Raw genomic sequence first — 16,519 nt, 5'->3', positions numbered from 1 at the left:
GGGAAATAGGTCCCTGCTGGACATTAATGCAGGGCCTGGGGTATAGCATAGGGAGTGGGTGTGGTTGAGGTGCTCCCCCTTCTCTCTGGAGGTTTCTCTAGTCTGACTCACAAATGGGAGGGGCTCTATACCTCAGGACCACAGGAATTCCCAATTTTTTTTTGTCATCACAGTTGCTGGAACTGTTTTTCCGACGCTTTTACAGTATCTGTCCAAGCAAGTCGATTATATACGGAACAAGTTATTTTACGTAGACAGTTGGAGGTTCCGTGCCTTGCTTAAAGGCACTTTGAATTGTAAAAGGTGGAACAAGCAGTTTATGAGGATAGAAAAACCAAAAACACAACTTATTCACATACATTTTAACATGCCTATGGAACATATAACATGCTTGAACACATCATATGATGTAATATAATTAAGGCTGTCAATCGATTAAAATATTTAATTGTGATTAATTGCATGATTATCCATAGTTATCGCAAAGTAATCGCACATTTTTTTATCTTTTCAAAATGTACCTTAAAGGGAGATTTGTCAACTATTAAATACACTATTAACATGGGAGTGGGCAAATATGCTTGCTTTATGCAAATGTATTTATTATTGAAAATCAATTAACAACACAAATCAATGACAAATATTGTTGAAACCCAAGGTACTGCATTTAGCATAAAAAATATGCTCAGATCATAACATGGTAAACTGCAGCCCAACAGGCAACAACAGCTGTCAGTGTGTCAGTGTGCTGACTTGACTATGACTTGCCCCAAACTACAATTGATCATCATAAAGTGGGCATGTCTAGGGATGTCACGAGAACCGATACTTCGGTACCAACTCGGTACCAAAATTAAAAAAATGTGACGGTACTCGTTTTTTTTGGTACCGAAGGTACCGAAGGATGCCTGTAATGGTCATTTGGTACCGGAGCGGAGGTACTGGAGATGCGATTCTTCTGGATCTATCAGGGGCAGTACACGCTTACAAGTGTTCTCATCTGCCGTGAAATGAAGGAAGAAGAAAAATGCTGAAAAAGCACGGAAATAAACACGAGACGTGAAAGATGGCAGCTGGCTAGTTAGCCAAGCTACGTGCAATGAACGAGAGCAAAAACGCTTAGCAACCGACCGGCCAGTTGTTATTATTTTCCGACACACCTCCAACTCCGGGTTGTTTGCGAGCTGCGGCAGGGAATAAATCCGGCTCTGTTGAGTGCAAAAGAGGAACCGTTTCCAGTCTCCCTTCTACAAGTTAGCCACACGCAACGTTACAATAGATTCGCAAAAACCAGTATGCGGTGCAGTAACGGTGCCGTCGTACTTTTCTTTCCAAAGGAGGAAATACTTCCAGTTTAGCAAAGCACCTCAAAGACAGACATCCAGACAATATTGTTTGTTTTAAATACTTGAAGGCTACATGTCACTGTTCTGTTTTGCAATGTTAATAGACATTTCTTTTTATTTATTACTTAAAGGCTACATGCCTCTGTTTTTTGTAATGTTCAAATATTTTATTAAAGGAGTGTTTGTTGAATTACATGGGATTTATTTATTATTATTTTTTTTTTCCCGTGGTACCGAATTGGTATCGAGAATCGTGTAAAATCACTGGTATTGGTATTGACTACTAGATTTCTGGTACCGTGACATCCCTAGTCATGTCTGTAAAGGGGAGACTCGTGGGTACCCATAGAACCCATTTTCATTCACATATCTTGAGGTCAGAGATCAAGGGACCCCTTTGAATATGGCCATGCCAGTTTTTTCTTGCCAAATTTTTGCGTAAATTTGGAGCTTTATTTAGCCTCCTTCTCGGCAAGCTAGTACGACATGGTTGGTACCAATAGTTTTCTAGTTTCAAATGATGCCATTATCTTCACTCTAGCTTTAAAACCCGCTACAACTTAAAAATTAATTTTAGGTTTAATTTTAGCTCGTTAATTTTGACAGCCCTAAATAAAATGTATATCTATTGTGGGGACTGTGTGTGTGTTCCACACAGGGCTTTATTTCATGGTGGCAGAGTGTGTTTGTGTGAGCACATGCTACTTCCATAAATTAAATGTTTGTGACCGATCCTATTATAAAAACCAATAGCTACTGTCCATTTATCTCTAAATAGGTGCTACAGAATGAGCTCTATCACAATGAATCTGCTTCTACAACGCTACAAAGCGAGGAGATGAACAACAGTGGAGATGCTGTAGACCGAGATAACCAACATGTAATCTCATTCTCACATGTGCTTGTCATGATGGCTCGGAATAAATGGTATCGTTTCATTTGTAAGCCCATTTGCAGTCTGCTCACTGAGCCGTGTCTTCGGTCTTTGGTCAAATTGATAACACACACGGGTGGGAAGAGGTGATCTAGTTATCTATCATTCTTTTCCCCTAATTCTTGCATCATTACACCCTAATGGGACAATACAGGCGATACCTTGTGGGTACTATCAAGTCATTTGCGTATAGCTCTGGAAGAGGGTGAGGGTGCTTCATTTGTCAGACCCTAACATGCAGATGTCAGGATGCTGGCTCTGTACAGAGAAAGGCAGCTCCCTAATTGGTAATCAACACTCATTAAGCACTAGTACTCTTTTATTGTGATTTGTCCTGACAGAGTGCAGCAGCCACAGTGCTTTATATAAGTGTTGTTCCAGTCCCTGCTACAGTAAACAGCGACGTATCCCAGATGCTGTCAGCCATGATTGTGGCTGTAGCTCAATTTAGTTTAGTTCATTACAACAACTGCATCACAAACACATTAAGATAATAGGTCAAAATTAACCAGCAGACATTATTGGGAGTATTTGCATGGGGAATGCTTTATGATAATGTTCTGTGATGATTGAGCTATTCAACAAGATGCAGCTTAAAAAAAAAAGATTTATGTTTTGATTAGATATACTTCATAAAATGGGCTAGCAATTTTACATATTTCACAATATGGACTGAAAGGGTAGCACATGTTATGCACAATTTACTTCCTTGAAGCAAGATCCTTTTTTATGTGATGATGAATAGAACCATGAATTTCTGTCTGTTCACCCTTCACACCTGGACTATGAAGCTGTGTCCAAAATGACACAAATCTGATATTTACCACAAGTTTTAAACATTTAAAGCTGCAGTCGGTAGAATTGGAGCAAATATGATTAGAAAAAGTTATTTTTATAAAACGGTTACTATATCCACTCGCAAACTCTAATCAAACAGTCAAACTAGGCAGCGCTGATCAAATATGAATCAATATTTTGTTACTGTAATGCCTATTTCTCGCCTCAAATGTTTTCAGAAACAACTTGTAGTATACTGTTTAGCTTTAAAATGAGAAAGTTTATGAGCTCGCTGCCATGTTGAGATCAGTTGAGGAAATACCAAGCACCGCCCACCAGTCGGAGCAAACTTTCTCATTTAACAGCTAACGTGAGAAATAGCCATTACAGTAACAGAATATTGATCATATTTGATCAGAGATGCCTAGTTTGACCGTTTAATCGGAGTTCGCAAGTGATTGACAGCTGCCTCTGTTGAGTGAACAGCCAATAGTAACGCTCTCTCTCTGAAATGACCTGTGATTGGCCAAAGTCTGCCGCACGGGGCTAGATTTTTTAAGGCCTGAAAACAGAGCCATGAGGAGGTGCAGAAGTCTAGTTTTCTCTCAGAACACTTGAATTACAATATGCTGAAAGGTTATTATAGAATATTTGCCCAATGATACCAAAACTATTCTGCCTACCCTTGCTTTAAGCTGCCACATGCTGTATTCTTCTCAATATAGGGTTCATATTTTTGCCTTGTCGAGATGTTGTTTCTTTTTCCAACCACTGTTGTACCTTGAATTTGAAAGTCTATTGCACAATGTAACAGATTATTTGGTTATATTCAAGTTGGTAGCCATATCTAGTCAGCACTGACATCCCGTAGAGGGAAATGTCTTTAGCTGTGCATTAGCAGCACATTTCTGCAACTTTAAGAGACTCTGCCTGTGCTCACCAGAGACAACATCTCCTGCTATGTGTGTGTCCCCTCCACATCAGCAAAGGGCAACAAAAGTTTGTTTGATCACACAGGAAAGTCTGGGGAAAAACCCAGCATCGCTGACTCAAAAGCCCAGCGAGAAGTGCTTCATCTCAGACCTGACAAATAAACCAGCTATAGCCCCGCTTCAGAGCCATGACCTCAGCCGCTGTCTTGAAAAGGCCAACGCCGAGATCTCAGCTCTCTATAAGATTGAAGGAGACAGTAAAGTTTGATGCATTATTTGCTCTGTTTGGCTCAGAAAGGTTGGCAGTTGTTATTATCAACCAATTGTTTTTGTAACCAATTGATTTAGTTTCTATAATTTATTGGTGTCCCCCACATGTCTAACTCCCTTTATAATTCACTAATATATTCCTTTCAATTTCACTTCATTTTGTTTCATTTTAATCCACTACATTTCCACTCATGATTTCCGTCTTCTATTTATTTCATGCCTGCATTCAATTCTACTCATTATATTGTGTCATTCAAGTGTGTAGATAATATTATACAATCAATTTTGGGATTTCTTTCTACATGCTACGCTATAAGAAATCACTGAACGGGAAAATAACTCACTGATTTTAGATTGACTGATTATAAGTACATACTTGTTTTCCACTTATAATTAAAGGCACAATGAGTAGGATTTTCCTAAAAAAACAATGTATAGACTGATACAAAAATAATCCTTCTCAATTATCACTTATGATCCACTAGAGGTGTGTGGCAGTGTCGGTCTCTGCAGAGAACCTGCCATCTGCCTGTATTTTCTCTTTTCTTTTTATTTTGCTGTGTTCGGGACAACCTCTGTAAAAACGTAGCGACCAGATGCCAGATCGTAAGCACGTATCCAAGAGGAAGCTTCGAAAATGGCGGACACAGTGAAGAAAAAAAAGCAAATATAGCAAAGTGAAACGCCAGGCGGACAAGGCTTGTTCCAAAACGAGAGTGAATCTGGGGTTGGTGAGCACCGTCACCTTCGTTTTAGCTGGGGAGGAGGGGCCTTCTTGTGTTTATAAACCGCAACTTACAAATCCTGCTCATTGTGCCTTTTTTAAATGGTGCGACTATATCATTGAAAGGTTCTTGTCTTAGTTCATACTGCTGAAACTCTTTATGGTCACACGCACACAGACATTTTCAATTACTCTGGCTGAATAAAGCTTTACTCAGGTTAAAGATGGGTGGAGCTCCACATGCAAACAAAGTTTTGGGTCACAAAAATGGCTATTTTTTAAAAACGCCTTCTAAGGTGCAGCTTTTTAAAAACTCTGCATACTTTGTATCTGTGTGGACGTGTAAAACAGAGCATTTGGGAAACGTTGACCTCCTCTCCTAATCCCTCTTGCTTTGTGTAATGAGCATGAGCCAACCACAATAACAAAGATGGCGGACCACCAGCTTTTTTTTACTATTTGTTAGCACCGCTCGGATTAATTACTACTTAACATTTGAAAAATGTTACAGTCACAGGAGGCCAAAGCAGGGAACACATGGTGACTGAATGTGCTTTTGGAGTAAGAAGGTTGGTGACAAAATTCCTCGACCCCTTGTGATCTCACTTGTGGTGACGTAAATATTACGGCGAGCGTTTTGAGTCGTTTTTGCGTTCGAGTGTGGACGGAGATATTTTGTAAAACAAATGTCATGTGGACAGATTTTATCCATTTTTAAAAATATCTGTATACATGTAGTCATGGCCTATGTGATGATTCCAAAATCTACATAGGCCTACTAAAAATAATGATACCAGTGTACATTTTCCCATCATAACAGTTTGCAACAAAACTAACAAGAGAGTGAGTGAGATGTCAATCAAGTGTAGTCTGTACACGCCCACACAGTCCTGAGTAGAGGTCTAATCAGGCAACATAAGTGGAATCACCTGTGTGGGTGCGTAGTGGCTTTAAATATTCAACTGAATGCAGGTGTAATCATTTGTTGAGGAATTATTGTTTTTATTGGGATACCATTACATTGACAAAACAATTAATGTAACAGAAATGGCTTTTTCACTTATCCAGGTGGAGTAAGTGAATAAGCAATCACTGTCCTACCATAACAACTACAGGTGCCCTTGAGCAAGGCACTTACCCTCATCTGCTCACTGATTAACACAAGTTGACAGTGCTTGTGCTGCGGCGCGTCTCGGTATTTTTTTGCATACAGATAGAGGTTTGAAATTCATATGAGAGCTAAAAATGTCAGTGGAAGTAGTCGAGGCAATGTCAGAACATATTCAAACAATATGTAATGTGATTTATTTATGGTGGGGACAGTTTTGGGTCGTGACCCATCAATTGCAAAAGGCTGCTCTTGGCTTTACGCCAATCTACAAGATAGCTGAGTCATGAACCTCCTCATACCATGAACTATACTGTAGTCTTTCTTTACCTCACTGTCACTCCATTTCTGTGATGACAAGTTGTGATGCTGCTTTTTTCTTATTTTTACAACTCAAGACCATACTGATCTGTAGGCTATACCAGGACCATTTTATAAGAAGCAGTAATTTATATTAAAGAGGACCTATTATGGTAATTTTCAGGTACATACTTGTATTTTGTGTTTCTACTAGAACATGTTTACATGCTTTAATGTAAAAAAAAAAGAAAAAAGCTTTTATTCTTTTCATACTGGCTGTGCTGCATCACCTCTTTTCACCTTCTGTCTGAAACGCTCTGTTTGAACTCCTCTAAAAAGCTCAGTCTGCTCTGATTGGTCAGCTTGCCCACTCTGTTGTGATTGGTCATCCGAACCAAACTCTTCAGACTCCGCTCTAACTGGCTTTGTTTGAGGGCGTGCCAAACTAGCTGCTAGACAGGTATTATGTAAATGTGTTACTTGGTGACATCACCACGTTACGGAAGAAAAGGCGGGACTTCAAGCAAGGCGTTTCAGGCAGTTCAGGAGCAGTGTTTCTGTTGGGAAGAGTAACTCCCTTTGGCGTGGACTTTGTAACTTTGCAGACCTTTTACAATCACAAAAAACTATAGAACACACTAAAGGAAAGGGAAAAGCACAAAAGCATAGTAGGTCCCCTTTAAGATTGGTACTATTGTGCAATACCTTTCACTATTAGTGTTTTCCTTGCACAAACATTCCTGCCCCAGGCCTGCCTCAAACCTTATCCTGTGAAGCTAACAAATAGTCAGGCTACTTGATTCATTTCATCATCCGTGTATCTGGCAGCAACACATCTATGCTGGCAACCTTGCCTTAAGCTCTATTTGCTAATGCCTGGTCCTCCTTCAGAGCCCAACATTAACAGATAACCATGATGCTGTGTTTCACAGCTCATTTGAAGTGAGCATGTCTCTGTGGTCATGAGACTGTAGACACATCAAGTTCTATATCCCAGAACTAATGTGGAGCAGCTGTCAGATTCTCTGCACAACAAACACCCCCCTTTTGACTCTATAGGAAACACACACCTCTCAGAGAATGCAAGCTGTTGAAGGCTTGACACTGTGCAGCACGATTCAGGATTTCTCTGGCCTCTTTTCCGAGAGACTAAGATGGCCATTTCGTCCTCTTTAATCTGCTGCACACATGCATTATGACACCTGAACGGTTCAGGTGCTGAACCATTCCAATTAAACTAATTGGGACATTAAATGTACGACAACATAAAGGTCATTAACTTCATCATTTCAATTAGTGAAAACATCCTCATCATTATAATCAATATATGGAAAATAGCCAACAAACAGATTTTGTATATGATTTGAATATGATTTTAGAATAGAAAATGAAAAAAAAAATGTATATAGAACATATTGTTTCCAAGTTCTTTCATCAAGCTTTCAAGAACACACTCCGACAAGAGTATTGCAGCACTGAAGCAATTAGAATAATTGGCTCTCCTGCTGATGGAAGCTAGATACATCAGTGTAGCCTCCATTTATTGACCTTGACATACAGTACATACATACATGAAAGCACACACAGTCATGTACACATGCATTGATTACACTACCAACCCCTCTAATCCTACTCCCCCCTCCCACACACACACACACACACATACACACACAATCCTTTCATTCTCGCTGTGTCTTTCCTTCTCTCTCTGCATACAGTTTAAGTAGCATCTAGGTTGGTTGGCTGACAAGCTTTGTGGGATTTGCTGTAAAGCCATACACGTAACAATCATTTTTAATGTTTCATAAAACAAATTATAAAACCGAAACAAAATGTTTGAATGTTCAAATGGTCAGTTTTATTCTGCATCTGAATCATTGGTTTCTTTGCATAATAAGTTTGGAGATTGCTCAATGAGAGATTTTTCACATTATGCGTGTTAAAGATTTAACAAATTGTCCACTGTGTCTGTAATTGCAGCGTAATAACTCAGTATATGTTCTTCCTGCTTGTGTTTGAGTGTGATCTGGAAATGTGCAAAGAAATTGTAAAGTAAATATTTTTTTTTTTTTTTTGTCTTTCAGAGAGATGTTCCTATTCGGGAGGAAGGCCACACGTGTATTTCTACGCGGACTGTGGTTTTAGTGATCGTGAGCTGGGATCCCGCTGTCAAGCACAGGTTCATTGTGCTTGGCTCACCACTGCTGTGTTCTCAGCCAACTTCTCCTTTCACTAGATGATAAAAACAGTCCACAGGATTGCCATCCATGGTTTCTGTCCTAATAAATACTATATCATCCTACATTAAAAACATTTGCAAAGGAATGTTTACAAAGAAATTGGCAAACCCAATAAAGAAGAAAGAGAGAAGCGAAAATAAAGAACCCAAATTGACCACTGATTTGCAAGCACACAATCTAACTCTCTCTACCACACTGAAGACTACCGTTAAAAAGATTTCCAAATGCTCTTCAGCACGTAACATATCACTTGAAGAAGACGACGGAAAGAACGACTGTTCATCCCTGTCACCCACTTTCAGTTATCGTGTAGCTATAGCAAATGGACTCCCGAAAAACTCTCTTTTTTTGAATAATAATGAAAGTATTTTTCCTGAGGTTCTTTTGATAGATAGTAGTCACTCTGACTCCTTGAGTGAGACAAAACCTGTCAGGAGACTTGATGAGCATAAATCACACACTATGCCGGTAAGACGAAACAGGAAGAGCCTCATCAGTTTGGCTCCCTCCGATGGCAGCTCTGAGGGTGAACGAGTGGAACGCTCCAGTCTACACACACTTAGGCTGGGTGCTCTACGCAAGTTAAGAAAATGGAAAAAGAGTCAGGAATGCGTCTCCTCAGACTCCGAGGTGAGCAATTGGAGGAAAACCTTGGGCATACGGAGCAAGTCCTTGGACCGCGCTGGACGGCAGCAAAAGAGCTCGACACTGGAGCCTGGCTCATCCTCCACCGGTTGCATCAGTCAGACCCAGGATGTCATGGAGATGATCTTTAAGGAGCTTCAGGGGATCAGCCAGATAGAGACAGAACTGTCTGAGCTACGTGGCCATGTAAATGCTCTAAAAAGCTCCATTGATGAGATCTCCAGCAGTGTGGAAGTAGTTCAGAGTGAGATTGAGCAGCTTCGCTCAGGATTTGTCCAGTCCAGAAGGGAAACACGTGATATCCATGACTACATAAAACAAATAAGCCACCAGGCCAATAATTCAACCTTGCGGTTCCTCAATGTTCCTGAAGAGAGGCCAGAGAAAACAGAGATTCTAATATACAAAATACTAAAAGACAAAATGGGTTTCATTGATGCCCTTAAAACAATTAAAATTGAGCTTGCTCATAGGTTAGGGCAACAGAGAGAATGTTCTAATGCAAAACCCCGGCCTATTATTGTTATTTTTGCAACAACCCAAGAGAGGGATATAGTCTTAAAAAAGTGCTATAAGCTTAAAGGAACAGGCATTACAGTCTCCACTGATAGCTTAACTCATGAAGGAAAGGAGAGAAAAGACAAAACAATGTCTTCCTCACAAACCTATGAAAGCATGGATATAAAGGTCTCAGGAAAGGATAAAGTGGTGGAGAGTGATGACTGGGACTCAATGGACAGTGATAAAGAATTAGACGAATTAAGCAGAAATAAATATGCAATGGTGGTTTCAAAGCCTGTTCACAAGAGCAAATCAGAGAAGAGGCGAGCCCATGACCAAAGCCGGTCAGGAGAGGAAGCAGGCTACTCAGGCGCCGTTCACTATGCTGATGACACTTACTATGACCCAGACAAGCATGCAAAGGCCTACTACGCTGATTTGACCCCTGGTTGGCTTTCCCAGAGTGACTATTCCACCCCTAAACTCAGCCGCTCTGAGTCTGACTGCTCAAAACTTTGCCAGTCATACTCAGAAGACTTTTCAGAGAGTCAGTTCTTTACACGGGCTAATGGCTGCTCCCTGCTGTCCTCCTCAGATCAGGAACTGTGGCAGAGAAAACAAGAAGACATGGCCTCGTCCTGGTACGCTGGCGACAGTCTCCCACTAAGCCATGAGAATCAAACATATGAACACAATGAGGTTGAGACTACAGAAACTATTGACAGTGGGGTGAGCAATGGACTTGTCTGCATGTCTGGGGACAGAAGCCACTACAGTGGCTCCCAGCTCTCTCTGCAAGGAGACCTATCACCCTGGAAAGACTGGCATCATCTGGAGCAGGGTGCTGATTCTGGATTGGAAGCCTCCATAGAGGTTAGCAGTCCCTTTGACCCGTCAACCATCCCCGGTTTTCCAGAAAACATCACTAAATGTCAGGAGGTTGATTTACAATTTGAAGGAGATGAAGAATTCATGTTGCTCGACAGAGAATCTTCCCTACCACCTATAACCACCCACATTATTCCTCCCATCACAGAACGGGAGCCTGTCATCAAGCCATCCGCCCGGCAGTCTAAGGAGGTAAATAAGATGATCACAAAAGAAAGCACGAAAATATCATCTAAAGATACCCCTAAAGCTGCAGCTAAAGTTACAAATAAACAACCCAAATTGGCTCCTAAAGAAGAAACCACCAAAATATTGCCAAAGGAAAGCCCGAGGGTATCTGCTAAGGCTTCATCTAAAGTGACCTCTAAAGCAGCTCCTAAAGAGTCACCTAGAGAGATTCAGAAATCAGCAGCTAAAGAATCCTCTCAAGCCCTCCCTAAAGACAGTCCTAAAGTCCCACATAAAGATGTCACAAAGCCCACTGTTAAAGAAGTATCTAAAGTGACGTCTAAGATAACTTCTAGTGAGGTTGCTAAAGTCACTCCTAAAGTGACCCCAAGAGAGAGCCCAATAATGACTCCTAAAGAAAGTCCTAAAGAGTCACCTAAAGAGAGCCCTAAAATAACCCCAATTGTGAGTCCCATTTCAACCCCTAAAGAGTCCCCTAAAGAATCCCCTAAAGAGTCTCCTAAAGTCATTGCTAAAGATCCCCCACAAGTTGCATCTAGAGAAGGTATAAAGGTTGTTGCTAAAGAGGTTACCAAAGAAGCTGCAAAACTACCCCCAAAAGAGGTCCTAAAAGAGATGCCTAAAGTAGCATCTAAGGAGACTGGTAAAGTACCCACTAAAGAAGTTCCACCTAAAGAAGTTTCTAAGATTCCACCTAAAGAAGTTTCTCAGATTCCACTGAAAGAAGTTTCTAAGATTCCACCTAAAGAAGTCCCGAACGTAGCCCCTAAAGAGAGTCCTAAGGTGCCCCCCAAAGAGTCCCCTAAGGCCAGCCCAACAGAAGCCCCGAAAGTAGCTCCCAAAGTAGCCTCGAAAGATGCCCCTAAGGAAACACCCAAAGTAGTTCCTAAAGATAAATTCCCTGAACTGGATGTCAATCATAGCTTTCATCAGACCCAAAATAAGACTACAACTATGTACCGCAGTCAGAGCGAGATTCGGACAGAGAAGGTTGAGGAGGTTCCCAAGTCTTGGAGTAGTAGGCTCAGCATAGATCTTAGTGAGAAGTCCTTTGGTTTTGGCTTTGGCTCTTCACTGCAGAGGGCTAAGTCAGCTCTGGAGGTTGTTTGGAAGTCTGGTACCCCTGCTCCTACCCCTGCTCCTCAGGAGGAGCCCACCAACTCATCATTCATGGGGCGGTTCCGCACCCTGTCCACCTCTGGTGTAACTAACTCTACAATAGACTCAGATGCCCACACAGAGCCTGCCTTCAGGAAGGCAGAGGACAAGAAAGCAAGTGCAGATGCAGAAGCTGGGGAACAACCAGTGGACAATGAGACCCACTATGTTGAAGTGATGGAGCAGGTACTAGCTAACTTGGAGAACAGAACTAATGCTAGTGAGGGAGAGGAGACGGATGAACCTGTGCAGGAATGTGAGACTTCTCAGGACTATGATGTGTCGGATGACATTGAGGCCTCTCAAGACGATGATGCCTTTCTGGATTTTGAGGCACCTCAAGATGATTTTGAAGCCACAGATGAGGCAGCTAAAGAGGCATGTGTTCTGGAGTACGATTGCAGTCAGGATGAAGAGTACAGTGAGGACACGGCTGAATATGACGCGATGGTGGAATATGTAGACGTAGAAGAACCGGATGACGATGTGACAGAGGAGATGGACAACGCTGATGAGGAGTTAGAGGAGGTAGAGGAGATAACAGAGGAGGCCACTGAGGTGTCTGAAAAAGTAGAGCAACATCAGGAGGATGAAAACAAAAATGTTCCAGAGGAGAAGCCCGCAGAGGCCCCACCCAAGAAACGTGTGAGACCCACATTCAAGGAGGCAGCACTGAGGGCCTACAGGAAACAGATGTCTGAACTGGAGCAGCAGATCCTGGCTGGGGGTATGGCTCTTCACTCTTTGTTTGTCAGTGTCACTTAAATTTTGTACTGTTTTACAAGGCTTTACATTGGCAATACACTAGTACAACCGTAACAGTAACAGTAAGTTGTCATAAAAACCAAACACCTAGGACTTAAAAGAACTACTGTAGCACATTAACTACAAATTCTGAATACTTACCGTAACAGTGCTTCACAAAAATAGCCAACATCTCAGCTGCAACTGTTTTGATAACTCTTGGTTTTGTTAGTGCTCTGCTGGTGCATTCAAGTTTTCTCTCTGATATTTGTTGGATAAGACAAACAACTAGCAAACATGGACATCAGGGAAAGGGCACCGTTGATTTACAATGCCATGTATTGCACTGAGAAGATGCAGCAATCGACTCTCAGGTCTGAGATGTTGGAGCATACTTTAATAATGTCATGTTTTTTTTCCGAGGTTGAATTCATAACATACTGAAATTAATATTAACCAAGGGCTGCTTATGAAGAGGAATATTTATAGTATGTTTTGGAAAATGGTGTGGATGTAATGTAGAGTACACAATTTTTAGTTATTGAGCTAAAACATGCAAAAGCATCGGTATCCTTGGTAATCCAGTGGGTCCTCTGTGTTGTTAGTGGAAGTCTGAATCATAGTGAATGACTTTCATTTATGTGGCGGAGACGAGCCGTAGACTTGAAACTTGGTGGTTTAATATTGCTGGATTTATGGGAACCTCTTTGAAGGATGTCTCTTTGAATTGGTAATTTATTTTTAGTTGAAAATCTGAAGAGGGGACTCTCTCTGAGGGTGGATGTCAGTGTTATTGGTGGCATTGACTTTGTATTTGTATTCCCATGGCACAATACTACATTCCCTTGTAGCTGGACTGAGGCTCAAGGGATATTTCTGCAGATTTAATATCAACGTGGGTATATAAATGGTTAATATTGATTCATTGAAGGAAAGCAGTCTTTCAACGGGAATGAAAAAAGAGACCAGGGAATTTCCGCTCTTACTTAAAACGAAAAAGCTCTTGACCTACATATGGAGCAGCAACTGCGGTACTCATGGTGAGGTACTGTAGGTACTGTAGCTCAGGGAATACAGGCCTGAAGACTGTGTGACATATGTGTGCACAAACCCTTTCAGTGGCTTCACTGACCAAACATCCTGCAGAGAATATTATTTACTGAAACGCTTAAATTATATTGTTATATGGTTGTATGTGACCATGCCTACAAACCTTTTAAGACCAACGAACTGCAACTCATATGATGCATAGTACACTATACACTATACAATATCATAAAAATGATTACAGTAGGTCAATATATACCATTACTATCATTACAATTATTCAAATCAATCCATTTCTCAAATGTGTGTTAACCCATCCATATAACCAATTGTAATTACGTCCCACTAAATGGATTTGAGGTCAATAGCAGTATTGATTATATATATATATATATATATATATATATATATATAAAATAAAATACAAATTTGTCAGTGCCATCTGGTGGATAATGTATGTAATTTATTCTTATACATAGCTTTTGCTGGACTACCAGGCGAGAAGAGTTAAATGACGATCCAACAGTCTGGATACTAGCTCGCATGTAGCCACAAACGAGCAGGATAGACATACCAGCCAAGTTATAGCGTCAAATGTGTTGATTAAACGGCATGACTTTAACATTAGAAACAGAGCGGCAGCCAAAATGCGCCGGCATCCGCCACGAGTCCAGTCTGACTCATTGACTGATTGACTCACTTCTTATTGTTGACTCGTGCATGTGCGAGGCGAGGCATGCTGTAGACTCCGAGGCTTATGACTCTCCAAATGAAAATGTGTGACCAATTGTCCTCATGGTCTGATGGCTCTTTTCTTCATCTCTCCATAAGTTAGTTAGTGGCCCTGTCTATAGCATTCTACAGTCTTTCTATATTGTTCTCTAGTGTTTCCTGGTTCTATGAACAGTGACGTATGAGTCCAGATGTCATAGCCATTGTTAGTTTTCACTTTACCCAACAGTGCGAAAACAAAAGAAAGGCTAATGTTTGTTTGTGTTTATTCAAATGTTTGGGTCCGCATATTATATAGCAACTAACTGGCCTTCCTTACGTATTATCCTACATATAAAATTACCTACCTGTTTTGATTTTTTTTCTAGGTTTATACTTAAGTTGATGATAAAAGATCATTGGAAATATTGGAGCTAGCCATTTCTGGGCAAGTTTATGCACATTATTTAGGTAGTAGCAAAGCTTAGAATCCTACAAATAAGACATAATATCCCTAAAAAGGTTTTTATACTTGCTTGAAGTGCTTTTTATTTTGTCAATAAGTGGTTTATGCTCTAAATAGAATATTATAATGTTTGTTGAAAAAAGGACAGACCAGAAAGTCCAGCTATATTTTATTTTTCACACATTGGCCAATGCATTACAGAACTATGACTCTGTCCAGTTTTAAGCAATCCTTGAATGTTGCATTACATGACCTTTTTACACAATCTCTGTCACTTGCTCAGAGTTGATGGCCAAGCATTGCATTTATGTGACAATTGCTTAAAACTCATTATACTACTGATGGAGAAATAGCCATAGGTGGAAGCACAGACATGCATACTGTATACTCCCCCCTCATTAGTTTTATGCCTTCATCTCGTGTCGCTGATGTGTGCTCTTCATGCTCGTGCTCTGAAGCATGCTGGCTGGTCTGTGCGGGAGCTGTGAAGGGAGTCTCAGCAGTGCTGCCACTTCTGCCAGGCCTGTCTTCAACCGGCTACAGCAGCGTCTGTATTCAGATGCTAATTCACGCTCCCAAGGGCATTCTGTAACCAGGTCAGCCTTGCTTGGAATATTTATAGAGGTCTGCTGCTAGTGAAGTTTACTGCTTGCTCCTGGGGGAGCAAAGGAGGTAGACCCTCTTTATGCTTAGTGCACCATTTCTGGAGAAAGTGTTGATATGAAATATGCAGATGCGGGGAACGAAGAGTCTCAGTTGTTGTTTCAGGTGATATCCAATTCAAAGCGCTGACTGATTCAATATCACTGTTTTCATTTGACTGTTGTAAACAGGGAAAGCCTCCACTCTACAGTTCACAACTTGGAGGAGCTGTGACTCTAGCTTGCAATAGACACTTGAAACGCTGTGCTCTCTCTCTGATTGCGGTGTTGACAAGTCATCCTCATTATCATCACACTTGTACTTTTTTGCCTAAACTTGCATATTTCATAATAACTCAGTGTAAGGCTGTAGTTTTTGTACAATTTACCAGCGTATCTCTGATTAGATAAGCGCAGATAACCCATTTTACCCCAATGCTCTATTCCTGGTTCATGCCTACAGGGATTCTATTTTTGCGCTGGAATTGAACTAAATAAACCCTCTGACATCAGCCCACCACAGCCTCAAACATAGCTGTAAGTCATAGCTGAAAAATAGGAGCTGATGGGAACAGTGAGTGCACATATAATGTAGTTGATGTGTTTTCTTCTAGAGTTGGAGATGGTCTGGTCATGTGGTATTATTTGAGTCATCAAATGGACAAGCAGTGAACAAATTGGTAGCACAGGCAGCGAGGACGTTCCCATCTCACTCTGACCAGCCAGCACATTACATTACATCAAACCCTGCAGGGCTGCAATCTCTCACTACACACGTCTCCCCTTTGTCCTCCTGTTTTTATCACAAATCTGTTATCCTGTAATCCAGTAATTGGTAAGAATATTAATGAAGCAGCTTTTAATTGTCTAAAATGTGATATGAAATGTTTTTATATTA

The 16,519-nt window shown here is 40.9% G+C and overlaps 1 protein-coding gene across 3 annotated transcripts in view; it reads left to right on the top strand.

Annotated features, from left to right (window-relative positions):
• LOC119480904 (protein unc-13 homolog C) overlaps window positions 1-16,519 on the top strand; it is a 202,493-nt gene that overhangs the window by 70,735 nt on the left and 115,239 nt on the right. For all 3 annotated transcript variants that reach the window (XM_037757559.1, XM_037757550.1, XM_037757541.1), the window contains one exon: window positions 8,476-12,739. In XM_037757559.1, coding sequence (XP_037613487.1) covers window positions 8,659-12,739 — 4,081 coding nt within the window. In that variant the 5' untranslated portion in view covers window positions 8,476-8,658. The remainder of the gene's footprint in view (window positions 1-8,475; window positions 12,740-16,519) is intronic.

This window comes from Sebastes umbrosus, chromosome 2 (assembly GCF_015220745.1).
Source record: "Sebastes umbrosus isolate fSebUmb1 chromosome 2, fSebUmb1.pri, whole genome shotgun sequence".
In the NCBI taxonomy this organism is placed as follows: domain Eukaryota; kingdom Metazoa; phylum Chordata; class Actinopteri; order Perciformes; family Sebastidae; genus Sebastes; species Sebastes umbrosus.
Note: the sequence above shows the minus strand (reverse complement) of the source record. Positions and strands in the feature narration are given on the sequence as shown.